Below are 24,724 nucleotides of genomic sequence, written 5' to 3' on the forward strand. Positions count from 1 at the left end.
AGCTCCTGGTCTGTTTGCGTGTCGTCGCTGTGCTTCTTTTGCCTCGCCCTTCTCCTCCATCTGCGTAGTCAAAGGGGGGCCCGACTGACTTGGGTAACTAACTACGTGCTGAAGCAGCAGCCAGTCCGTCGTCGTTGGCGTCGACTTTTGCCGCGTTGCCGCGGAGACGCGGGGCCGATCTACAACCCGACCGACGATCCAGGATGATGGTTTAACCAGCTCGTAGACAGGCGGGCGTTGGCTCCCGGGTAGGCGGCCACCAGTTGGTCATGTGCGCGCGCCGGAATCAGAGCCCAATCCCTTGGACGCATCAGAGTGTGTGTGCATGATATCACATAGCGCCCCCCCCCCCCGTCTCGGACGCTCGCTTTTCTTTCCCACATGAGCCCACGTCATGTCTCTCGACATACACGGGCGATTCTCCCACGCGTCCTCCCCCCTCGCCCACCGCTCACGCAGATCCGGGTCCTTGAATTTGCTCAAGTAGAACACTTTCCTCGCCCCAAACACACCCAAAAAGGAGATGCCGATTATATCCATGCCATGTGCGTCGACGTTTTCGCCATGGCGAGCGTAGATCATGTCCCCCTCGTCCTCACCGAGTTGTCGGAGCCTACTCATCTGCAGTTCCAGGTTTGCATGCATATACCAACAAAGACAACTTCACCCCATTCCCTTGTTTATAAATACCCGGCCAAATATCCCGCGCCCAGAGAGCTAGCCAACCGCTCTCTCTCGCTCATCGTCCCTCCTCCTCTGGCACCCCGCGCTGCCTCGCCATGCGCAGAGCACGGGGTCGGTGTGGCTACCTCTGCGACGTGGGGGCGCTCCAGAGCCCGTGGCTTGTCTGGACGACGCGGTTTGCCTGGTTCCCCGGCCGTAACGATGCCGGTACGCCGCTGGTGCCGGCCTGCGTGTTGCCCATGACCACGTCGTCCGAGTCGGGCTGCGTGGCGTAGCCGCTGTCGTCCTTGCCGAGAGATATCGCGCTGTCGTCCTTGCGCACCGCCGTCGACGCGGAGCCGCGCGCGGCCGCCTTTGCGCCAGAGGGTTCGCCGGAGCGGGCGCCGTCCATCATCAGGTTCTGGGCCTCGCGAAGCTTGTTGATGGCGCGGACGGTGTCGATGGCGGCGTGCAGGGTGCGGCGGGCGTTGAAGTTTTTCTTGATTGTGGGCAGCAGGTTCTCGCCGGCACCATCCGAAGGCTCCTGGTCGGCGACAAAAGGATGCTGGAGAGCCTCGTGGGCGGTGATGCGCTTGGTGTGGTCGACGGTCAGGCAGCGGCGGATAAAGTCTTTGGCGTGGGTGGACACGCCGCGCCAGTACTCGATGGGGGTGAAGCTGTAGTCTGCGTTGAGAATGGCCTGCATCTCCTCAAAGTCCGAGTCGCGGTCAAAGGGCGTGTACCCGCAGAGGAGGAAGTAGGTGATGACGCCAAGGGCCCAGAGATCGACGGGCTTGCCGTGGCCCGTCTTCTTGAAGATCTCGGGGGCCATGTACCCCGGCGTACCGCACGTCGTCGTCAGGACGTGGAACTTCTCCTCGTCCATGATGCGCGAGAGGCCAAAGTCGGCAATGAGGAGGTCGGCGTTGTCCTCGGGGGTGCGGAAGAGGAGGTTCTCGGGCTTGAGGTCGCGGTGGACGATGCCGTGGTCGTGGAGGTATGCGACGGCGGACAGGGTGGCACGGATGAGGTCTGCGGCGTCGGACTCGTAGTAGGAGCCCTTGCGGCAGATGCGATCAAATAGCTCGCCGCCGAGGGCGAGGTCGGTGACGAGGTAGAGGTTGTTCATCGTCTCGAAGTAGTCGACGAGGGTGAGGATGTTTTGGTGGCCCATGGACACCTTTTTGAGGACGGAGATTTCGTTGCGGACCTGTCGTTGCCGATGAGACTTGTCAGTGACTGGTCGCTTGTGTCGTCGATGGACAGACAGGCAAGGTTAGGGGCCTCACCATGTGCTCGCGCCCGGCCATGAGGCGCTTGTTGATGACCTTGGCAGCATAGTAGCGGCCCGTGTCAATGTGGACGCACTCCTTGACGACTGAGTAGGAGCCGGCACCGAGCGTCTTGCCGACCTTGTACCTGCACGGTTGAACCTGGGGCGGCTGTTGCTTGTTCTCGGGGTTATCCATCGTTGGCTGCTCCATTCAGTCGGCAGGGGCGGCGTCGTGGACGAAGGCGACAGGGACAAGGGCGGGACGCAGCCCGGGCGGACTCCGAGGTCAGTCGGCCACGCCAAACCAAGCCAGGCTGCGAGGCGCCCGAGACGTTTGCTTTGATGGAAGCGGGCTTGACGAGGCGGGCGCTTCGAGTGTGAGTGTCGTCAAATCAAAAGCATCTATCGCTGGGTGTATGCTGGGGGATGCGCCGCGATGCCGTGCAATGGGAGAGGGGGCACGCTGGAGAGAGTGAATCGCGGCTATGATGTTATAGGTGGTGGTGGTGGTGATGAAGGAAGAGGAGAAACTTGGGGAGAGGGATTGTGAGCGGGTGGGGTGGGAGGTGGGAGGTGGGGCAGATCTTCAAGGCGCCGACTGACTTGTACTCGTCTTGGCTGCTAACTGGCCTGATGCTGCTGGGCTGAACCCATCAGGCTCGTTGGACCGAGCATCCCCAATCAGAATGACAGAGGTTTGACGCCGTGGATAGCCTGAATGCGCCTTTTTTTTTGGCCGCACAAGCTCGCGTGCAACAAAAGGTCCGTTGTCCCGATCGTCTCACGGAGTTCGTCTTGCGAAATCGTCTGCTGCAGCCCCTCAGGCGCCAGGCAAATAAATCATCCAGATTCGCCCTATCTGGAAAAGCCCAAACGTCGATGGAAATTAATGTATATCAGGAGTCTCATCTCCACCCATCGTCGGGGGCCAAAAGCAGGTAGGTAGGTCCCTTGTGCCCCAGATGCGCCATGGACAATTCATTGGCTGCCCGAGTCGCTGCTCGAGAGGATTCCGAGGTGTCTCGAGGGACAGCCAAGATGAATACAGCATCGACTACCACTGCCACTACAGGCGCCAGCACACCGTAAGCTGACGGGGCTTGTCGGACAGGAAAGGCTCTCGACGCCGTGGAGCTTCTTCCTGTCCAACGTCTGGAAAGCATCATCTGGTGACTACTCGAGTAACTTATGATTTTTAGACAGCTGACGGTACAGTAGTCATCCATACCAAAGTGAAGCCTGCTGTTTCGCAGGCCTTGTTGCCTAATGCTATGTACGGCACAAGCGAGTGCGAGGATCATGACCGGATTCGATAATGAGTCGAGCCAATGACGTTTGGAAAGTCAAACGAGCCGAGCTTCGCTGCCCATTTTCTTGACATGATTTCTTTGGGTTGTTGGACCAGGCGTCTTGTATTCGGTCCAGCAGTCTCATGCCCCCTTACTGACACAGGACCCTAGAGATGGCCTTTTGTGCTATTCTCTTCGCTTGTTGTTTTTATTTTTGGTTCGAGACCTCATGCCAGGACATGGGCCACTTAGCTCCCAGAAACGCGAGCTGGGGGCGGCAAAATGAAGGGTCCCTTGAGATTATAGCAAAGTGCATCGCAAGGATTCGGCTGGCCGTTGCTTACCAACGTGCGGTGGTGACACGCACCAGGTAAACCGCGGTGTTGGCACGACTCGAATGATGCTCAGTGGGCGCCCATGGGTGCGCCCACGGGTGCGACTCAACGGGCCCCGGTTCCGACCTCATCAAGCAATTTTGAGTCGTCGATGACGAGTGAGACATTACTTGCTGGAAGAGGTACTCGGTACTCCGAGGTGGGCACCGAGAGCCCGGCGGGACCCGCAGCCTCAATGCTCTTGTTATCGGTAGAAGAGGAGCGTTTGTTTGTCTCGAAAACAACTCTTGGCCGGCCTCGTCCATGGCCCGATGACGTCGCGTGGGCATGTCGAAACAAAGGCACCGGTAAAGTGGTTTCGGAACCGAGATGCACACCAGGTGATACAGTACACTGATCTTCAAGGGCAAAGAGTCGGAAAGCGTCTACGACTTGGATACGGTAAATAATCAAATCAGCGAGAGAAAGAAAAAAACACAACCATGGCCGGGCCGCTGAAGTGGTGGGTCGTCGCCGCCGTGGCTGAGTCGATGCCGCTCACCCGCAGTCAGGACCAAAAGGCGTAATGGAAATATTACCCAGATCCCCTATTGACTGCATGCGACGTCTGCCTATCAAGGGGCGACCGACAGAGGACGACTCGCAGGGCGGTTGGATCAGTCTCACCCCGCGGGAATGCGCCTGAGAGGCATACAGTAATTGCAGTGCCCATTGCACGCGGCATATTCTTATCAATGGCCCAAGCCATTTATAGCACATGGAGCTTTCACCGCCGCGCAGAGGCATGGGCCTTGGGCGATTATGTATGCTGGCCGGCCACTGCCCTCACCAACAAGCAGCCAGCCATCTGGCCTATCAAGGCGCCTGTGAGAGAGGCGACGTTTCGCAAGCCGTGTGCGGTGGTGCGAGGTGCAGCATTTGTTGATGGCACGGTAGGTAGGCAGGTAGGTAGGTAGTGGTGGTGGTACTCGGGCATCATCTACAGCGGGCACCCGCCCGCTACCCCTGCTGCAAGCCGCCAAAGCCTCGCTGCAATTTTGCGCTCCATCCACTACGGCCACTAGCACCTAGTACCTCGACGACCACAAATCAGCAGCGAGATGGCGGTGGGTACTCGGTGCCCAGGTAGACTCCTTGTGCACTCAGCGCTGGCCGAGTAACGATAAGCGCGTGTGCACCGCCAGTTTGCCAAGGGACAGGTGCCCAGGGTACATGGTGCCCAGGTCCACCCTCCTGGCTTGGCACAACCTCCATACCTTGCTGGCGACGCGGCCAGACCGACGACGACACTTTCCGCGTTCCCAGCCCGCCAAACTTGGTCAATCTCAACCCTCCTCTCCAACCCTTCGCCCGCCACTCGCCCGCCACTCGCCCGCCGCCCCGTCATCCTCATCGCCGTCGCTGCGGTGAAGCCACGCCCGGAGACGCAAAGCAGCACCTCTTTTTCTTATCGCTGTTTTTTTCCCCTCTCGGGCCCTGCTTCCGCTTCGCATTCCGCAGTCTTTCGGCCTCGGGGGCCCTCTTCAGCCAGTCCTGCTGCTGCCCGCGTAGCTGTCGAGTCGTCGCCCATCCGCGCGCCATGCTCCTTGTCTCGCCTGTCCACCACGTTCGATGACTGTCACCATCATCGCCATTGACTTCCCTCTCTTGTGCTTCGGCCGCGGCACCGGCTCACCATCCCTTTGCGTCTGCTGAGACACAGCCCTCCCAGTTCTTCGCTTAACTAAGCGTCGTCATCCCATCGACCGGAGCACGACCAAACGACGTCTGCCGTCTGCCGTCTGCCGTCTGCGCCTGTGTGAGAGAGCCAGGGAGAACGAGAGAGCAAGGGCACGCCACTTCCATCACATTGCCACATCAACACCGTTTGCTCGCCTCGACATCCTTTCGCAGAGCCGCGCGCGACGTCGTCTCCGGATTAGTGCGAGATGCCCTCGTTCCTCAACGACGACACCTCGCCCATCTTCTCCACCGATCTCGACCTTCTGCATCTCGAATTCGGAAACGACTTTGGTATCGCGACAAAAGCAAAGAGTCCTGTCAATGGGGCTGCTATCGGCCACGCCCGCCCCGGCCTGAGCAACGAGAGCTTTGACGAGAGCTCGACCCTGTCCACCCACGACTCGGACATTTCAGACACAACTCCGATGCCCGCGAATGGCAACGTAACGCGACCAACGAGCATGAGCTCCCTTGCTAACAGCAAGAGTGTGCACGCCGACTCTGACGCACAGGACGCACCAAAGCCCACCAACCCGCAGCCCAACGGCACTACCATTCTGCCCGATCGGACGGTGCAACGACTGCCTCCGGCCAACGCAAATGACCACGCTTCCCCTCCAACAAGCCAGGCGAACCCGCCTTACACGGCAGCCCCGGCGACCCAGCTTGCACAAGACCATCCGCCCATGGAAGGCAGCCATGGTGCCTCGAAACGGGCCGGCGACGATACTTCTCCGCCGCAAGCACCACCAGCGTCTCCCGAACCTGATCTTCTCAATACGAGGTCACAGACAGCCCCCCTCGCTCAAGGCCTAGAGCCTGGGCTGCCCAAAGGCCACCCTAACCGGTTTTCTTCCCCGCCCGCAATTCAGTATGCCAGCGCATCCGTGCCCACATCTTCCTCGGGGCATCTTCAACCGCCAACGGGGGGACCGTCCCTTAAGCAGAGACACACGCTTGAAGTTCCCAAGCTGCCCCCAAGCCGGCAGTCGAGGGATGGCGTGGATGCTGCCTACGCTAGCGGGCGCTTCTCGCCCAGCGTCGCCGGCTCCGTTGGGACTCGCCGTGCTTCGCTGAATCTTGTTCGCCGTACCACACGGTCAATGCAGTCCGACTTCCCCAGGGACGAGGTGGTCCGCGACGAGGATGCCATCAGGTGGGCCGAGGCCTACCGGCAAAAGAGAGCCAGCAAGCGGAAACGCAAGGAGGAAGAGGACGACGACCGCGTGCTCGTCGGCACCAAAGTCGACGAGAGCCACGCCAACTGGGTCACCGCGTATAACATGCTGACGGGGATCCGGGTGTCTGTCTCGAGGACCAACGCCAAGCTCGATCGGGAGTTGACCGACGCCGACTTTGACGCCAAGCAGAAGTCGACGTTTGACATGTAAGCCGGACATTGTCCAGAGTAGGGATAACATGGCGCTGACCGTACCACAGCACTGGCAACGAACTGGTTCCTTCGGCAAAATACGACTTCAAGTTCAAGGACTACGCGCCTTGGGTCTTTCGTAGGCTACGAGCCCTGTTCCGTCTTGACCCGGCCGATTATCTCGTTTCCTTGACGGGCAAATACATCCTCTCCGAGCTCGGCTCCCCCGGCAAGAGCGGCAGCTTCTTTTACTTCTCCAGAGATTACAAGTACATCATCAAGACTATTCATCATTCCGAGCACAAGTTCCTGAGGAAGATTCTCAAGGACTACTACACCCATGTCCAGGACAACCCCAACTCGCTCCTCTCTCAGTTTTACGGCCTTCACCGCGTCAAGATGCCCTACGGCAAGAAAATTCACTTTGTCGTCATGAACAACCTCTTCCCGCCGCACCGGGACATCCACACGACCTTTGACCTGAAAGGGTCGACGATTGGCAGGGACTACAGGGAAGACGACCTCGCCAAGAACCCTCGCGCCACGTTGAAGGATCTCAACTGGCTGAGGCGGCAACAGCAACTGGCGCTCGGCATTCAGAAGAAGCAGCTGTTCCTGGAGCAACTGCAGCGAGATGTCGTACTCCTCAAACGTCTCCAGATCATGGACTACTCCCTCCTCGTCGGCATCCACGATCTTTCGCGAGGCAACGAAGAGAATCTACGCGACAAGACTCTTCAGGTCTTTAACCCGGGAGGCGAAAAGTCGGCCGAGGACGACCCCCAATCGGCCCTCCTCCGAACTCCATCGAAGCTGGAGAATGTACGCAAGGCCAGAGAGCTCAGGCAGATGATTCGACAGGAGCGTCCGGTGCCCATGGGTCAAGCTTTGGACAAGATGCCTGACGAGCTGCGCGAGGGCCACAGCCGTCCGGGATTCGTCTTCAACCAGGATGACGGCGGCTTCAGGGCCACACATGAGGACAATTCGCCTGCGGAAGAGATTTACTACCTCGGCGTCATCGACTGTCTGACCCACGTAAGTCTCCTGGGCGAGCAAGGCCTCTTTGCACGTTGAACGCCGAGACTAACACCGCACACCAGTACGGAATAATCAAGAAGATTGAGCATTTCTGGAAGGGCCTATCGAGTGACAGGACACAGATCTCGGCACTGCCGCCGGACGAGTACGGAGACCGATTCTACAACTTTATCGAGGGAATCACCATGTCTGCAGAGGAGGGGAGGCGGGAGGCGCAGCGGAAGGATCAGGAAGCTATCGCGGCCCAGGCTTCAGAGCAGGCATCACACCAAAACCCCACGCCCAGGTCCCACCACGGCATCCCGCCCATGCCGGACCACCGGCCGCCAGCACCACCAGCGGGGGGCTCGGCGTCCCCAGAAGGGCGAGAAACACTCGAGATGGCGTCGAGGGAGGCGCGACGGTCTATCGCGAAGGGGGCGTCGGAGCAGGATGTCCCTGACCGGACGTTGCGCACCGGGGCGTCGATGCCCGACAAACGGGACTCATTGCAGCACGAGTCTATCCTTCCCGTCGTGGAAGAAGTCGGCGAAAGCAGCCGCGTCGATGCGGGACCGGGGACGAGCAGCGCAACGGGATCCAATGGCAAGATGCCTGTGCCTCCGCCCCCTTCTGGGCCGCCGCCACCCACGCCACCGAAGAGCCAATCCCAGCTCAAGGTCGAAAGCTCGGACAGCGGCTATGGGGGCAATAGCAACGGAACGATCAGCAGGGACAGCTCACTGAGGCTGCGTCCTCGGCTGAGCAAAGAGAGCCTGAACAAGGGTCTGCCCCCCCTTCCCGGGGAAAAGAAGCCGAACGGCGGAGGAGTGAGGATGGTTGCCTAGGTTGCCGTGACCATGACGTGCCTCTGCTTTCCGGCGAGACGAGCTAAAGATTGAACCATTTCCGTTTGTGATTACTATCTCCTGACGACCAAGCTGCACGCCAGCGCAACCGAACGAAGAGGGAAGAGGGGGTGGTCCAGGGAACAGCATGTCGACGCTCAGAACGCCTCGGAGGTTTTGGGCGAGAGGGTGCTTGACGTGGACGCTCGGATGGATAGACATATTTGCAACACGACTAGGGAGAAAGTGTGAAGAAGCGGAGGGATCGATGACGAAGACGAGTCGTGGACTCTCAGAGCCTGGACACATGCCCAACTCCCCTTTTCTTTTCTCAATGGGGCTTGATGGTCGTGGTGGCAGAGTGGGAAGCTCGACATGCAAAGAAGTTGGTCTTGGCTGTGTTCTTGCACGCGTGCCCTCTCTTTTACCTTGACTTTGAAGAAAAAACATGGATGATACCACTAACGCACAAACAAGAAATTTTGCAGCATGTAAGCCTCCAGATCGGCTTTTCCTTATTTTTATTTCACCGTTGGTTCTCATTTGTTCGGTGGCCCATTCTTGCCCCTTGTACTATAGTCAAGGTGGAACGAGAGCAGCGAAGCTGGTTCACGGTATTCTAGAACATAAAATGATATGATGAGAGTGACATTGATTGCTCGTGTAATAGATGGTGGTACTTGTACAGGGCCCTCAATGGCGGGCCGCGGTGTGCGTCGTGTTGTCGTGCGGACGTATAGTGGTGGCGAAAGAGGAATACATTTTCTACCCAGCTTCTTGCCATGCATTTCTTGTCCGTTACCGGGTTGTAGTCTAAGCACTCCTTTTCCTATGCAGCATATTCTGAATGTCGTCCTTGCTGCTGGCGGGCTTGGAGGCAGCCTCGGGGGCAAACGACGTCTGGACCGTCATCTCGTGGGCGCCCTGCCTGCGCAGCTCGTCGAGGCGCCTCCTCTTCTGGGCGTCGGCGACGCGCCACTGCTTGAAGTGGGTGACCCAGGCGGCGGCGCAGTCGCGCTCAAAGACGTCGGACTCGCGGGGGCAGGCACGGCGGGCGGCGGCGGGGTCGCGCGTGGCGTCGAGGATGTCGTGGGCGTCGAGGCAGGCGAAGTAGGCGTCGCGCGCGGCCCAGCACTGCTGACGCTCGGCGCGGGTGGGGATGGCGGCGCCGGAGCGGATTGCGTCGGCGCGGGGAGGAGGAGGAGGAGGAGGAGGAGGAGGAGGAAAGGGGCCACCACTCCCGCCAGCCCATTTTGGTGTTGCTGTGCAGTCTGCGCCTTGGAGCAGGCGGTCGCGGTTCGGCGGTTGCTTGACGATGGATGGTTGGAGGGGCGATGGATGAGCCGAGGACGAGGGTTGTCCAGGCTCCGGCAGGAGAGGCAGTGGGGCTGTAGCTGAGGTGCGCCCTCGAAGATCAGACGTGTTCGAGTCTCGATGCTTTGGTCGTGTTTGTTGGTGGGAAATGCGTGGGCCGGAGACGGAGTCGGAGACGGAGACGGACAGGCGAGGTCGAAGCAGAGCACAGGGCGGGTGCTTTTCACGGCAGAACGGCCCGGGCGGTGAGCCGACGCCAGTTGTCGTCCCCCGGCAATAACCGTTCGGGCCTGGTTCAGGTCCCGTTGCTGGCTGCCGACTGCTTCCCAGGTACAGGTTCGGGCCCCGTCTCCGCCTCCTTGCGCGGGACCCAAGTACTCGGTACTCGGCATGGCGCCTCGGGTAGGTGACAGGTGTACAGTAGCAAGGCGAGTGCAGGCAGGCAACGACGAGATGCCTAAACAGGGTCGTGACGTCTCTCTCGCCCTCTCTCTCTGAAATCGCCACAACTTCCCACCCTCGTTTCTCCCCATCCAGGCCTTATCTGCACTGCGCCTCACGCGGACTCTCGTGCGCTCGCGGGACCCCCCCTCCCCCCCGCCCCTGAGGCTCTGGTCATTTGTCGAAAAGCGGCCGCGTCGCGTCGCTCGCGCCCCCGTTCCGTCCGGCTGGCGAGGGCTTGCTTTTGTTAAAGGAGCGACGACTTGGAGCCACGGCGAGCGAGCGAAGGCAATAATAATAAATAAGAACCGAGTCCTCCTCAAGCCAGCGAACGCATCCGACGACGACGCAAAAGTCTGCTCTCCTTCCCCTCTCGCCTTTTGCCGCCGCCGCCCTCTCCAGCATCCGCCCGCCTCTCCCAGCCAACCTCGCACTCCCCCATCTCGAAAACCCGCATTCCCCTCGCTCTTCCTCCTGCAAAGGGCAAAAAAAAACCGGCGGCAGCAGCGCGCTCGAATGCCACGACGACGCCGCCCCCCGCGCGCCGGCGCCCTCTCGGAGCTCCAGCCCGTCAAGATCGCCACGCAGATCGCCACGCTCCAGGCCCTCTTCTACGCCGCCGCCGTCGTCCTCATGCTCTTCACCGCCCTGGTCGCCGGCATGCCCTTTAGCCTCGACCTGGTCTTTGGCTGGGACCGCGTGCGCGGCGACACCACGCGCGGCTGGCTCCTGGCCCTGATCTGGGTTCTGGACGGTGGGCTCTGCATGTACGTCGATGGCTGCCCTGCTTCGCCGAGACGACTCCTCGCTTTGTGTCGTGCCCGCGCAGCGCCGAGGGGTCCGTCCGGGGCCGCGCTGCGAGGACGCAACGGACGTGAGCTAACCTCTTCTGCCTCGCCCTCAGGGCCGTCGCCATCGTCGTCCTCGTCGCCCGCAGCAAGCTCGTCCCCGACTTCGCCCTCACCGTCCACTTCCTCCACCTCGTCCTGACGACGCTCTACAGCCGCGTCCTCCCCCGCAACTACATGTGGTGGATCGCCATGCTCGCCTCCGCCGCCGTCGCCGTCTCCTTCGGAATGTGGGGGTGCCGCTACCGCGAGCTTCAGCCCGTCTTCTTCGGCGGCGGACGCATCCTCGGCTCCCGCGCCGCCGCCGCCGAGCAGGGCGAGAATGCCCCGCCGCTCGACGCCGACGACGCCGACCCCGGCTTTGCGAGCGGGAGCGGCCGCGGCCGCGGGCCCGACGGCGCCGGCGCGTATGAGATGGTGCACATGAAGCAGGCGACGTAGCCCTCCCCCGAAGGCACCGAGGCCTATGCTGCGTCGCGTCTGTGTTTGTGCTATCAGGGGGTGAAAAAGGGGGTGTGTGTTTTGCCGATGCTTCGCGGCAGACCACCCGGGGATGGCGGGTTTTTTTGTTGGACTAGTGTTGCATTGCTCGGCGTTTGGGGCGCATACAAGACGAATACGGCACGAGAAAGCGTGGTGTTGACTAGAAGAGAGGAGGAGCCTTTGTTTGATGTAGTCTGGGCCGTCTCCCCGGACTCAAGTCATAGAGACGAGGAGCAGTAGCCGGCCAGGCGAGGACACACCAGCTGTACGATGAGGGATCCCGTGATGATGAGGAGTTAAATAGAAGCCAGCGCGCGTCCATCATGTTGCTACGAGCGTCGTATTATAGTCACTTGCCCGTTCTCTACGCGCATAAGGAACACACAGCGTCAATGTTCAAGCATGAAATGTCTAGTTTTATTCTTCACGCGCGCGCGCGCATCCCCCCTAGGCGCCCGCCACGACAGCCAGGCCTTCGTAAATGGCCCTCTTGACCGCGTACACAGTGTTCCTCCTAGCGCCGCCGGCGACGGGCAGGCCCACGCTCTCCACCTCGACGCGGCCCTCGGTCGTCTTGCGCACGACGACGGAGCCGTCGACGACGAGCATGCCCTCACCGCGAAACTCGGCCCCATGGCCGGCGCCCTGCATCGCGCGCCGCAGGTCCGCCAGCCGCAGGTCGCCCACGTGCAGCGGCTGCGCGGCCGTGCGCGTCGCCGAGAGCAGGTTGACCGGCACCACGTCGAGCACGGGCAGCGCCGACGGTGCCGCCGACGAGGCCAGCGACGTCGGCGCGAGCGCCGCCGACGACGGCTCCGTCTTCTGGCGCTTGGCCCGCGACTCGTCCTCGTCCGCCGGCGGGGCCTCGGACGCGCCCGCCGCCGCGTGGAGCTGGCCGCTGATGGTGACGATGCTGAAGCCACGGACGTTTTGCCACTTGATCTTCTTGACCAGCGGGTCCGCCAGCTTGACGACCCAGGCGTTGGTGTCGACACTGGCGTCGACCCAGACGCCGACTTCGGGCGTAAACACGTCCACCGCCTTATCCCCGTCCTTGGCCAGCGCTGCCCGGCAGTCCGCCGCGAGGGCCATCGTCTCGTCGCGGCTGCCGCCCACGAGAATCAGCTTGCGCGGTTGAATCAGGGGGATCAGCATGTCCAGGCTTCGCCGGTCGTGGAGACCGCTGAAGTCGACAAAGGCAATGCGGAGGTTGGCCGCAATCGTCTCCGAGTTGTAGACGAGCTTGGACGGACCCGTCGGCTCTTCGGGCTCCGTATCCTCCACAGCGTCCAATTCGTCGTGCTCGACCGCTTCGGCGGCGGAGGCGGCAGCGGCAGCAGCTCCGTCCACGGCCTCGGCCGCCGCCTGCGCCTTGCCGCCCTGCCCCCGTCTCCTGGGCCCCGAGGCCCTTTTGGCGACATCGCCCCACTTGCGCTTCTTGCCAAGCTTGTCGTCCTCGGCCGCCACGTTGCCGCCGTCGGCGTTGTCCTCATCCTTCTCCTCCGCGCGCAGGTAGTCCTCGGGTCGAATCAGCTCCCCAAAGTCATCGTTCCTCTTTCTCCGGACGGCAAGGGGAAAGCATCTTTCGCGGCCCCTCTTTCCGCGTGAGTCGAAGTCGTAGACGCCCTTCTTCTTGATCAAGACGTTGATGCCCAGGTCCTCGTCCTTGAGCACCACGTTCTTGCGCCCGGCCTGGCCCATGGTTGCGGAAACGGTCAGTGCCTTGCCTTGCTGCTGGCCATCCTCGTCCTCGGAATCAGACGACGAATCTGAAGACGCATCGTCGACATCGGCCGATGCCTCCAAAGCCGTGGCCCCGCCCGCGTGCTGCGTCGCCTGGAGCTGCCTCTGGGTGACGAGCCATTGTTGGTAAACGGCGAGCTCGTCGCCTTCGAGAGCTTGTCGGGCAGCCTGGCGAAGCTGCAGCTCCCGACCGCCGCCGTACACCGTCTCGAGTTGGTCGCCGCCAGCCGTCTGCTCGACAGAGACTCCGTCCCGCTTTTCCTTCCACCATTCCCAGAGGGTCCTCGCAACAGACTCGCTGCCGTCTTTGGCCACGCTTGGCCTGTCGGTCAGAATGACTAGGTTCTTGGAATCACTCGCCAAGCCCTTGATCAAGTCTTTGGAGAAGCCCCACTCCATGCTCATGTCGCTGGCCAATATGACCCGACCCTTGGACTCGCCATGATCACCGACGCGGCTGAGCAGCTTGGCGATTTGCGCCCTTCGTTCAAGGAGCCGGAGATGTTTAAAGTCGAAAGGGCCGGCTTCTTTCCTATCATTGGCTCCGTTTGCTTTGCGCTGCCCCTCGGCACACGCTTCAAACTCCTGCACAATGTTGTTGTCCATCCACTCAAGCATGCTCCTAGCATAGCGCATGGTGCTCGACATGTTGCGGCCAGCGAGGTAGAGCTTGGCCGATCTCAGAGTGCTGCCCTTGGGCGAAGCATCCTGCCTCCACGCGTGCTCGAGAAAGTAGGCCATTTCCAAGACACGGGCGCTCGAGTCGACGGGAATCAGCACCGTGCCTCCCTTGGACACGCACGCCTTGATCATGTCGATCAGGCTCTCATCTCTCTTAACACGGCCGCCGGCCTGCGCGCCCCGGCTGCTGCAAATGAGAGCCGTCGGCTTCCGCAGCTGCTCAATGACTTCGGCTCCGCCGCCCGCGGCCCCGTCGAGCCAGGCGGCGCCAGCAAAGACATTTTCTCGGGCCTGGTTCCAGTCGACAGCGTAGACGATGGATTCCAGCCCGTGCTGGATGTGCCAGATGGTGCCGCCGAGAGTATGGCCCGCGTTGTAGGCGGTGATGGTCAGTCCGTTGAGCGGCGGGGAAAATGGCGACGGCAACGGCTGGTGAGGCTGCGAATACTTGAGGGGTTGTATAAGGGAGAAGTATCGCGCGATGTCGCTTGGGGTCGGGGACTGTAGGAGGAGGTTCTGGGCGGTCGAGGCCGTCTGAGAATAGGCATAGGCGAGCTCGGAAAGGGAGCTCTGGGAGATTGTGGTGCAGGCGGCGGGGGTCGACGAGTACAAGTCTTGGGTGAGGGAGCGGCCGAGGTCGATGACGGGGCGGGTGGCGTAGGCAGGGACGCGGGTGAAGAGAGGAAAGTTTTTGCAGCAGTGGACGTAGGCGGCGAGGTGAGAGACGGTGGCGTGGGTGAGGAGGATGAGCGAGAGCGTCGGGACTTGCCTGTCGGGCAGCAGATCGTCAGCGACGTCGCGGTGAAGCAGGGCGTGGCGAAGACTCACTTTTCGAGCTCGGCTAGCTTGTTGACATCAAACGACTCGTCCCAGCCGAGGTCGACGAGGACCTTGACGCCGCCATCGAGCTCGAGGAGGGATTGCGACGCCGTGGATTCGGAGAGGGCGCCCTGGAGGGGGCAAAAGGTGAACATGTTTGGCGATCAAGGCGGCGCGGCGAGCATGGCGTCCTTTGCGCGCACGAGGGATCAGGGAGAGGGACGGTGGCGGGGCTCTGCCGCGGCGATGGCGGGCATGTCCTCTGCGTCGAGGGAGAGGGGTCAATGGCTGAGGGCTTGGGGCGGGCGTCGAAGCAAAGGCTGGAGGCAGCGTCGCACAACAATGCCCTTGTTCGTTTGGTCAATAGCCCGCGAAGAGGCTCAATGCTGGCAGGCAGGTTGAGGGTCCATCTCGCCACGTGACCCGAGCCAGTCAGGCATAAAGTAATTAGCCAAGTTACGTACAGTACTCCCCAAGTTGCTCATCATCACGGGTCGGCACAACAATGTCGCGGCTTAGACAGCTTCCCCCGCCCAGCGGCTTCCAGGCGTCTCCACCCTCCCCGCCGACGGACCGCGCCGGAGGACACCTACAAGCTTAAGCTGGGCCTACAGTACAAGCTTAAGCTGGAGCTGCAAGCTCAAGCTGGGCCTACAAGCTTAAAGCTGGTAAATCCTCCGTTTCAGCGGGCCAGCAAAAAGCGTCGCGGAAGCAGTCGACACTTTGGCAGACTGCCATGCGGCGCAATGACTCGGCATTCTTTCTCTCGCCGTGAGCCTAGCGTCCCTCTCGCAACGCTCACTCTCCGCGGCATGCACAATGAAAAAGTCTCCCATCTTGGACCGAGTCGCGATCCAGAAAAGACTCCCGGTTTCCGACGGCTGCAGAACAATCTTGGAGGGAGGGCCGAGACAGCTTCAGTCGAGCTTGTGTCCTGAGGACGAAGAAGACAAGAAATATGTGAGAAAGGAAGGACGACGGAGGAGGAAAGATGACGAGGACCAGCTTCGAGCCTCTGCGGATGCGCGCATTGGTGGTGTTTTGGCTTACCGACAGGTAGCCCTACACTCTTCTTCCCAAGCCAGCTTAGCCTCCTTGTTCCGAGGCCACCGAGATGACGGGGCGGTGCGTTTTCGGATTAGCTGCAGCAGTCGTAAGGGGAGGAGTCGAGCGTCGGCCGTAGAGGCGCTGCCGACCGAGGCTCGGCTCAAAGTGGAAAATGACCGACAGGCCATGTCGGACGTGACAATGGCAGCAGATGCACCTCTCTTTTTGGAATGAACGAGACAGCTTTGCAATCTGACCAGCTCACTCATTTCGACGGATTTCCCCAACATTTACTACCTGTCATAAAGGTCGCAACAGGCAATGTCCGTCATCATCTGCGGCGCCGGCGTCGTCGGCCTCTGTCTCGCCCACGGGCTCAAAAAGGTATTGACCACCCACGACACGCCTCTTCCCCTCTGCTCACCGCCCAAGGCCAACATACCCTTTGAAATATACGAGCGCGACACCCACGTCGACGCCCGCCCCCACGGCTGGGCCATCACGCTGCACTGGGTGCTCCCCTACCTGCGGCAGCTGCTCGACGCCGCGACGCTCGACGCCATCGACGCCGTCCAGGTCGACCCGGACATCGGCCGCTGCGACCGCGGCAACTTCCTGTTCCTCAACCTCGCCACCCTCGAGGCCAAGTTCCGCATCCCCCCCAACGACCGCCGCCGCGTCAACCGCGAGCGCCTGCGCAAGGCCCTGCTGCGCGGCGTCGCCGGCCACGTCCGCTGGGGGAAGCGCCTCGCCCGCGTCGAGCTGGTCGCCGACGGCGGCGGGGTCAGGGCCGTCTTTGAGGATGGCGACGAGGCTCGCGGCCGTCTGCTCGTCGGCGCAGAGGGCGCCAGCTCGCGCACCCGCGAGTTCCTCGTGCCCGACGCCCACGCCAACCACCAGCTGCCCGTCAAGCTCGTCGGCGCCGCCGTCGACCTGACGCCCGACCAGGCCCAGCCGCTGCGCGACATCGACCCGCTGCTCTTCCAGGGCTGCCACCCGGAGACGGGCCACTTCCTGTGGGTGTCGCTGCTCGAGACGCCCGACACCAACGGCTCGCGCGCCACGCCCGCCGAGCACTACCGCGTCCAGGTCATCATCTCGTGGCTCGTCAAGGACCCGGCCGCCGACCAGGTGCCCGCCACCGACGCCGCGCGCCTCGCCGAGATGCGCCGCCGCGCCGAGGGCTTCCACCCGTCGCTGCGCGCCGTCATCGACGGCATCCCCGCGTCGAGCCCCATCATGGAGATTGCCCTGCAGGACTGGCCGTGCCGGCCCTGGGACAACCGCGACGGCCGCGTCACCCTCGTCGGCGACGCCGCCCACGCAATGACCATGTACCGCGGCGAGGCGGCCAACCACGGCATCCTCGACGCCTTTTACCTGTGCCGCGCCCTCGAGCGCGCGGGCCACGGCGGGCAGTCGGCCCAGAGGCAGGCCGTCGACGAGTACGAGGCCGAGATGACGCAGAGGGCCGCGCCCGCCGTGTTGCTGAGTCGCCAGGCCTGCCTCGACGCCCACGACTATCACGGGCTCAACGAGAATTCGGCCGTGCTGAAGAGGAGGGCGGTCCAGGCCGAGTGAGCCGCCGTCGTTGCTGTGGGTGGATGAAAGACGCATCAGGCGCGGTGCTGTGTGCTGGGCCGCGCGCGTCTCAGGCTCCTTCACTCCCACCTCTTACTCACACAGTCACAAGCCGCAGCCAATCTGTCCATGATCCCCTCGACAAGCACGCATCATCACCCGCATGAAGCCACACAACCAAGCAAGAAGGGGGGGGGGATACGCCGAAAAGGAGCGTCACCCAAGCAGGGCCTCTCGCCAATCCACAGGCACGTATTCGTGAAAGGTGCTCGAATCGTGTGAGGACGACGCAAAGTCAAGCCACGATGGTTCCCCCTCCTCCCAGGCCTGACTCGTCTCTTCATTGGCAGGCAGACAAGCGATCGTCGTTTGACTGCCCACGCATGCGACAGACTTACGCGAGTGGGCCAGGGAAAATAAACGTGTCTGCTAAGGAAACAAGCTTATGTCGTAGGTAAAAGTAACGAAAAGGAAAAAAGAAACAAAGAAAGTAAAGGAAATGCAGTCCATCCACCCCTCCCCGCCGGACCGTACAGGGGACCATGGTTGGCTTGCCTCGTTGGTTCCCGTGCTCGTCTCTGCCGTGCTGCGCGCTCATCTCATGTCCGACCTGACACATCCAGTACGTACAACAGCAGGTGGCGAGGCTTGGAAGATCCGACTTATCCGGTCATGTCTCTCCCCCCTGCTTGCGCGTCACGCACACTCTCTTACGCCCCCGCATGGGACACAAACAACAACGAACGGCTCTCTTCAACACGCACCCCCCCTCTATCTCCCCGTTTCTTTCCCTTCAACGTACCCCTCTTGCCTTCTTTTCGTCTTTACTCTTCCTCTCCGGCTTGGCCACGGCAGACAAGCTTTGTTTTCAATTCGTTTTTGGTTGACTGCCGCGCACTGACACGGAAAAAAGGGTCGATATTCTCCCATCAATGCTCCGGTTGGGCAATTGTGGCCACAAGGCTGGATGCATCGAGATTAGAGTCGGCGACACGCCCCCTTTTTTTACTCGAAACGAACGACTGCATGTTCCCACTTATACACTCCGTGTATGTATCTGCATGTACCAAGTAACGGCGTTTGATTAATTACCGCCGTGAAGCCATCTTGATCCTTTGCATCTATCTATATGTTCAGTGTTGAGTCTCTTTGTGCATGCAGGTGGCCGTCTCTTTTCCCACGCCCCCTTTTCCGGCGAGCCGTCCTGGACAGCCACCCTCGGACTTTTCCCGGCCTGTCCCAGTCTACAAACCCAGTCTACAAACCGCACAGCCTCATCATCGCCGCCCGCTGATTGAAGCCGCCGTCCCCCGCCGGCCTGGTCTTACCTACCTATTCGTATACCGACTTGACCCCCTTGCCGGGCAATGCAGGAACCTCGCTGCTGCCACCGCTGCACCCAACTCACGACAAGTCACATCCTCGACTGCTGCAAATTTCAAAGGCCCTTGTTGGCCTCGACGTCGCATCCATTCTCTTTCCAATGCGGGGGCCAACTGAAAAGCCCCGGCAAATCGGCTCGACTTGACGCTGCCTACTTAACGCGAGGTGCTCCACGTCTCAAACTTTAACCGGAAGTCTCCGCTGCAAAGGGCGATCAGTCCCTGCCTTTGCATTCCCAGGCCTGACCCCCGCTGCGGCAACAAAGATAAGGGTAGAAATAAGCGTAAATGGAAAAAAGGGAAACACATGCCGCGTCGTCAATGCGCCTCGTGCCGCCGGATTCCCCCTCTCCAACCTAAAAAATATCAACGCCGGTGAAATGCGTCACGCAAACAACTCCATGTGCTGTAATCTGCCTCGCGCAGCCCACCAGGGTATTATCGGTATCCGGAGACCCTCCACTCCGCTCAGATGCAAAACTTGCGATCCAGCATCCTCAGCGCTCTGGCGTCCTCGCTGGCACCACCCTTGTCCAGGACCAGGCCGTTGGTCCGCGGGCTGCTGCTGGCGCTTCCGCTGCTGGCCGTCTTGGCGCTGCTGGGCTCGCTGTTGGATGGCGTCGGGTGCAGGAGGGCCGATAGGCTCGGCCTGGTGCTGCCACGGGGCATGGCACCATCGGGGTGAGAGATGCTCGGGGGGCTGACGCTCATGTGCCGCATGGGTGGCGTCGCCATGGCCGGGTGGCTCGACGAGCAAGTCCCGGGTGCCACCGAGTTGAGGGCCGGGAGGGGTCCATGGGAGCCCTTGGCCAACCCATTGCCGAGATGGTGGTCGCTGATGACGGCTTGTGCCGCCGCCTGCAGGTCCTTTTGCCGCGGCGAGTCGTGCAATCGCGGCGGCGACGGCCCATGTGCGGCGGTGTGGCCTGGGTAGACCGGTAATGAGCCGGCTTTGTTAGGGTTCTGTAGTGGAGGCAGCGGAGCCCGTTCGTGGGGTGGAGCGTGCGTGTAGTGCGAGGTCGCGTACGGCTGTGAGGCCTGGGGCGGAGGCAGGGCATGAACGTGTGGCGGGTAGGGCGACGGCGCATAATGCCCGTACGGGGGGGTTGCGGCCGGCGACGGGGGCCATCCGTAGCCGGGCTGGCCGTAGGCGTAGGCTTGGTGATGGGCGTGGGAATGTTGGGGGGCGATCATGTATGGCTGCTGCATGGGCGCGCGCGTGAGTGCCGGCGTCTGGTTCGTCTCGCCCATGCTCGACTCAGGATACATGCCCTTGGGCGGAACAATGGCACGCAGGGATGGGTCGGAGCTCGGCTGGGGTAGGTCCGGTTGGCCCGGCTGCGGCCGGGAGTAGTAGGAGATGAGATGCAGATGTTGGCCATTGGAGGTGGTGATGCTGAAGGACTGCTTCATCAGGCCGTCGGCCTTGTAGCGGTAGCCCTCGGGCTCCCCGTCGTCGTGGTCCTCGTCGCTGCCGCGGCCCGAGTCGGGGGTCTTGCCGGCTCCTCTCCTGCCGTTGCCGAAGCCGCCCCCCCGCTTGCCCTCCATTTCCCTGTAGGTCAAGAAGCTGCCGGACACGCGGCTGGCGCTCCACGATTTGCCGTCTGTCCACCGCCTCATGCCGGCCTCACGCTCATCCCACACAAAGACGGAGCCCGAGCGGATCGACTGCCTCTCCTTTTCCGACAAGCGGCGCTGGACTCGGGGCAGCAGGCCAAGGCGGCAAGCCTCAAACAGCTTGATGGCGTCTCCGGGAGTCCGGACGTAGCCGTGGTACGTCTCCATCTTGTCTGAAGTGATTGCGTCCGTTTTGACAGCTGTTTCCCGTGCCTGCTTGCGCAGGACGACCGCCGCGGCGAGGAAGACGCAGGGCGACAGGAACGATGATGATGGGCTCAAGTCCGCAGAGCTGGGGAGCACTTGAGCCCAGAAGATAAAGGCGTTGGTGCTTTATCTGGCAGCTCCTGGAGCGGAAGAGGGCTTGCCGAAGCGGGAGCCAGAGCTGCATTGGATGGGTTAGTCTCGTCAACTTTGCTCGGGGCACGGGACAGTGGGAAACGAGGCGAGAAAGGGGGCTCGGGCGGTGAAGAAGAGAATGGGCCGAGTGGCCGGCGCCTGGGTCGCAGTTGAAGCGACTTGCTCAAACGACGACCCCCTGTACGCCCGTGGATGCCGAGGACAGTACGTCCGTCGCTCACGGCAATGTCGGCACATGCAAACACTCAGGTCCGACAGCGACAGGCGTGGGTTGCGGCGGTCACGGCCCAGGCACACAAGGGTCGATTGAGGTGTTGCCGCTTGGCGATGTGCATGGCGACTGGAGAGCACAGGGTTCGAGAGGGTCTCGGCAGCGTGGCTGTGACCCCAAGGCGACCGAGAGTGAAGAATAGGCGAGGGCGGGCCACGGTACGCGCTTGCGACCACGATAGGCCGCTTGTATGGCCGTCTGGGCCGAGGCGGGAAGCGACATGGCGATGCGGGCCAATCCGCGGCGCCAGGACGAGTCGAGGCGAGGAGCGTGTCGTCGACGAGGGAAACAGACGGTGAGCCTTACCTACGTTGTTGGATCAAGACGATGATGAGTGGGCGGCGGTAGCTGGTGGCTTTGACGGCGCTCGACGGTTTTGTTTTTTGGCGCAACGTTGGGAGTCGTAGAGTTTGGGGGCAGAGCTATGGGGCGGAGGAGAGGTTAACATGAGGTCGAGGATCGAGGTCTTAATGAGGAGGACGAGGAGGGAAGAGAGTGTAAATTAAGGTTGGGGTTGGTAATAAGGCGTGGTGCGTGACAAGCAAGGGCCATGATTAGTGAGTTGAGGATGGATACGTCGGCGCTGCAGAGCCGAGAAGGGGGGTGTGCCATGGAGGAGCAGGGGGGGGTAGCAGAGGTTGCCACAGGGGGTGGGATACAAGGGGGGGGGGGGGGCTTTGGGGGTCTTGGGGGGCCTTTGGGGGGCCTTTTGGGGGGGGGGAGGGGTGCTCTGGAGCCGAGAGAGATGGAGGAGGGGGGGTGTGCCGCCTGTTGGCCAGGACAAGCTTTTTCTCTCGTGTCGTGGCCGCTAAGCTGCTCGAGGGTGCTGGCGCGCAAGGGAATGTGCTTACCATGCGCCACAGGTCGTGTGCAAACGGCGGAACCCGACAGCTGCAAAAGAAAGGGCCGTCGTCGTTGGACAGGATGGGAGGAGAAGAAGAAAAGGCGCAACGTCGAAGATTGCGGGCCCCCCCAAGGTTCGCGTGCCGTTGCCTGCCTGCCTGCCTTGCCTGCCTGTTCTGCTGCGTTATTGCTGCGTTGCTGCTGCGTTGCTGCTTCGCCGTGCTGCTGCGCCGTGCTGGGGGGATCAAGGACGATCGAGGAACAAAGAGAAAAGAATAGACGAGGGGGTTGCAAGGTTAAATTAAGCACGCGACCCGAGGCCGGTCGGCAGATTTTATAGCGAGGCGACTGTCTGCCTGCCTGCCTGCTTGCCTGCCTGCCAGCCTGCCTGTTGCGCCGAAACAGTGCACGCGCACCATTCTCGGAAAACAGCGACCGTGACGCCTTCCTCCCCTTGGCTCGAAGATGGGAAGGCGCAACGTGCCATGCTTTCCACGACCAACGAGCCGGCTAATTTACGAGGGGCCCGCGGGAGGGAGCACAAGCAAAAGGCCAAAGTTGTGCATAACCGTCCTGCCAATGTCCTTTTCGACAACTCTATACAGTAGCCTTTTCGCATTGCTTGGCAACCAACGGCTTGGAGAACCCACTCCCTTCTGCCTGCATGCTTCCCTCCATGTGCGTCGTGGCCATCTGCCTAAAAGCAGAGCGCGCTCCCTCCCTGCTTGCTTGTTGCCTTGTACCATGTGTCTAGACGCCGACCTACCTACCTAGGTACCTACCTACCTACCTACACAGTACCTACCTATATGTACAATCTCTTCTTACTATAAGTTACTCTCCGTCATGCTTGTATATGATGTACGTATATTATACTGGGGCCAAGAGTTTGTCTGCTGGCTGGCTGGCTTGGCACAATGCGTTTGAGTGTGTGTGCGTTTGGGTGGGAAGCGTGTATAACTAACCGAAAACATGGTTCCGGCACGCTCGAGCTGCTTCCTAGACACTAATACCGAAGCGTATATAGATTGGCACGCTCCATGGCAATTTAGACAACCTGACTAGCACATAAGCATGAATAATTAGTCACCGCGACAGGAACCCTCCCAAGATGGGCATACCCAGGCAGGGATCAATCGCCTCGTTTCCGCCCTCGTCGCAACGCCATGGCTTCATGTGGGAGAGCCGCTTCGGCCGGCCCACCGTGCGCCGCGGCCGCCGTGTGGCATCGACAGTCTTTGCTCCAGTGCTGCTTGCGCATGCGGTGTGTCAGTCCGCGTTACATGGGCACGTCTGCGACAGCATGCCAAGGCAATGAGGCATCGACAAGACACCCTATAAGCTTATTTCAACTCGAGCCAACCGTCTTGTTGTCTGCGCACAGCCGCCCGTCCTCGCACCAGAGATGGCGCTCATCTGGATTCTGGGCGCTCCCGCTCCCCACATGATTGCACGCAGGCCGTCGCTGTCCATTGTCTGTAATGCACGAGCGCCCTTTGAGCAATGCTTTGGATTACACCCGGCCCAGGTATCCACTGCATATCGCGAAACCTGTTATCTACTATTCGCGTGCGCAACGGGTGCGTTTTACAGGTCCAGATGAATCCACACGGAGTACATGTCCATGATTATATCTGCGTGTTTTATAAGCGTCGCCCTCCATGTTTAACCACTTTATATAGATATATACATTACTACCTAAGGTATCTAGGTATACTTATACATGTATACTTGGGTACTTATATATATATACACATATATATATAGGTAGGTAGGTAGGTATATAGATAGGTAGGTACGTACCTGTATATTCATACCTTATCCAATGGGACTAATGTACGTACTTGGAGTTGCCTATCGCATTTATGCATCGATAGAGTTGACACAGCGCGCACGGCACTTCACCTCTGCCGGATTTCGGCATTGTCTTCTGCAACCAAGCAAACACCCCCCCACACCCACTCCAGCCAGCACAAAGGGGAAACGAAGAGGAAGGAAGAGAAGAACAAGTCGAGACAGTCAGTCATCAGGGTTCAGCTGTCGCGCCCCAGCCCCCAAGTACACGGAGGGCGCTGCTAGCCCTTTCAATAGTGGCGCCCCCACCGCCGCCTCACACGTATGTATTCCCCTGTGCACACTATGACAAGACAGAGTCGTCGTAAAAGACGACGGTCCAGCACGCGCGCTAACGACGCCTTGTCGCGGCGCAAGAGTGCCGTGGTTGCCGGACGAGTCTGCGGCTGCTGTTGGAGAACGGTGTTGATTTTGTAGTTGTTGTTGCTGTCATGGTCGTCATCGTCGTCGTCGTTACACGATGGTGCCACTTGAGTTTCGTGTCATGGAATGGAAGTTTTCCATCAAGAGCCCGTCAACTCTTCCAGGCCCCGCCGGACTCCTGTTGACTGTACGAATACGTGGATGGATAATACTGTACACATGAGCAGCCTGATGTCCGCCCATGACGTTTGGCTGACTGCCCCTACGCGGGCTCCTACTCCGTGCATCTGTCTAGACGGGCAGTGCAGCCATGTACGAATGGATACATGTGAATGCAAGGCCAAGCACGCACACACAAAAATGTACATATGCGTCAAACTCATGCGCCTTTCCTTTGCCCTGGTCGTGCATAATAGCTGTCCATGCATAGACCCAGACGGGGCCCCCGTCCTATCACCATCGAGACCGGCCGGGTGAAAGGTATTAGACTTTACCTTAAGATCATCTCAGCACATGTTTAAAGCCGTGCGTGCGTGCGTATGCAAGTGTCCATGT

The 24,724-nt window shown here is 60.7% G+C and overlaps 7 protein-coding genes across 7 annotated transcripts; 3 read left to right on the top strand and 4 right to left on the bottom strand.

Annotated features, from left to right (window-relative positions):
* Nucleotides 1-805: 805 nt before the first annotated feature.
* HRG_05057 (kinase) lies at nt 806-2,147 on the bottom strand (the record flags this gene model as incomplete). Its single annotated transcript, XM_044863528.1, has 2 exons — nt 806-1,873; nt 1,953-2,147. 2 exons carry the CDS (start codon nt 2,145-2,147, stop codon nt 806-808), a joined length of 1,263 nt encoding a protein of 420 aa, XP_044722142.1.
* A 3,341-nt stretch (nt 2,148-5,488) lies between these two features.
* Nucleotides 5,489-8,522, top strand: HRG_05058 (phosphatidylinositol-4-phosphate 5-Kinase domain-containing protein; the record flags this gene model as incomplete). The annotated part of the gene is made up of 5 exons (XM_044863529.1): nt 5,489-5,725; nt 5,795-6,169; nt 6,227-6,669; nt 6,723-7,692; nt 7,758-8,522. 5 exons carry the CDS (start codon nt 5,489-5,491, stop codon nt 8,520-8,522), a joined length of 2,790 nt encoding a protein of 929 aa, XP_044722143.1.
* Nucleotides 8,523-9,335: 813 nt separating this feature from the next.
* HRG_05059 (cytochrome oxidase c subunit VIb domain-containing protein) lies at nt 9,336-10,228 on the bottom strand (the record flags this gene model as incomplete). Its single annotated transcript, XM_044863530.1, has 2 exons — nt 9,336-9,910; nt 10,024-10,228. 2 exons carry the CDS (start codon nt 10,226-10,228, stop codon nt 9,336-9,338), a joined length of 780 nt encoding a protein of 259 aa, XP_044722144.1.
* Nucleotides 10,229-10,793: 565 nt separating this feature from the next.
* Nucleotides 10,794-11,566, top strand: HRG_05060 (integral membrane protein S linking to the trans golgi network domain-containing protein; the record flags this gene model as incomplete). Its single annotated transcript, XM_044863531.1, has 2 exons — nt 10,794-11,044; nt 11,182-11,566. 2 exons carry the CDS (start codon nt 10,794-10,796, stop codon nt 11,564-11,566), a joined length of 636 nt encoding a protein of 211 aa, XP_044722145.1.
* Nucleotides 11,567-12,055: 489 nt separating this feature from the next.
* Nucleotides 12,056-15,006, bottom strand: HRG_05061 (metallo-beta-lactamase superfamily domain-containing protein; the record flags this gene model as incomplete). The annotated part of the gene is made up of 3 exons (XM_044863532.1): nt 12,056-13,883; nt 13,926-14,801; nt 14,861-15,006. 3 exons carry the CDS (start codon nt 15,004-15,006, stop codon nt 12,056-12,058), a joined length of 2,850 nt encoding a protein of 949 aa, XP_044722146.1.
* Nucleotides 15,007-16,219: 1,213 nt separating this feature from the next.
* HRG_05062 (FAD binding domain-containing protein) lies at nt 16,220-17,479 on the top strand (the record flags this gene model as incomplete). Its single annotated transcript, XM_044863533.1, has 2 exons — nt 16,220-16,282; nt 16,331-17,479. 2 exons carry the CDS (start codon nt 16,220-16,222, stop codon nt 17,477-17,479), a joined length of 1,212 nt encoding a protein of 403 aa, XP_044722147.1.
* A 1,850-nt stretch (nt 17,480-19,329) lies between these two features.
* Nucleotides 19,330-20,646, bottom strand: HRG_05063 (gti1/Pac2 family domain-containing protein; the record flags this gene model as incomplete). The annotated part of the gene is made up of 1 exon (XM_044863534.1): nt 19,330-20,646. One exon carries the CDS (start codon nt 20,644-20,646, stop codon nt 19,330-19,332), a length of 1,317 nt encoding a protein of 438 aa, XP_044722148.1.
* Nucleotides 20,647-24,724: the final 4,078 nt, after the last annotated feature.

This window comes from Hirsutella rhossiliensis (assembly GCF_020360975.1).
Source record: "Hirsutella rhossiliensis strain HR02 chromosome Unknown scaffold00004, whole genome shotgun sequence".
Lineage (NCBI taxonomy): Eukaryota > Fungi > Ascomycota > Sordariomycetes > Hypocreales > Ophiocordycipitaceae > Hirsutella > Hirsutella rhossiliensis.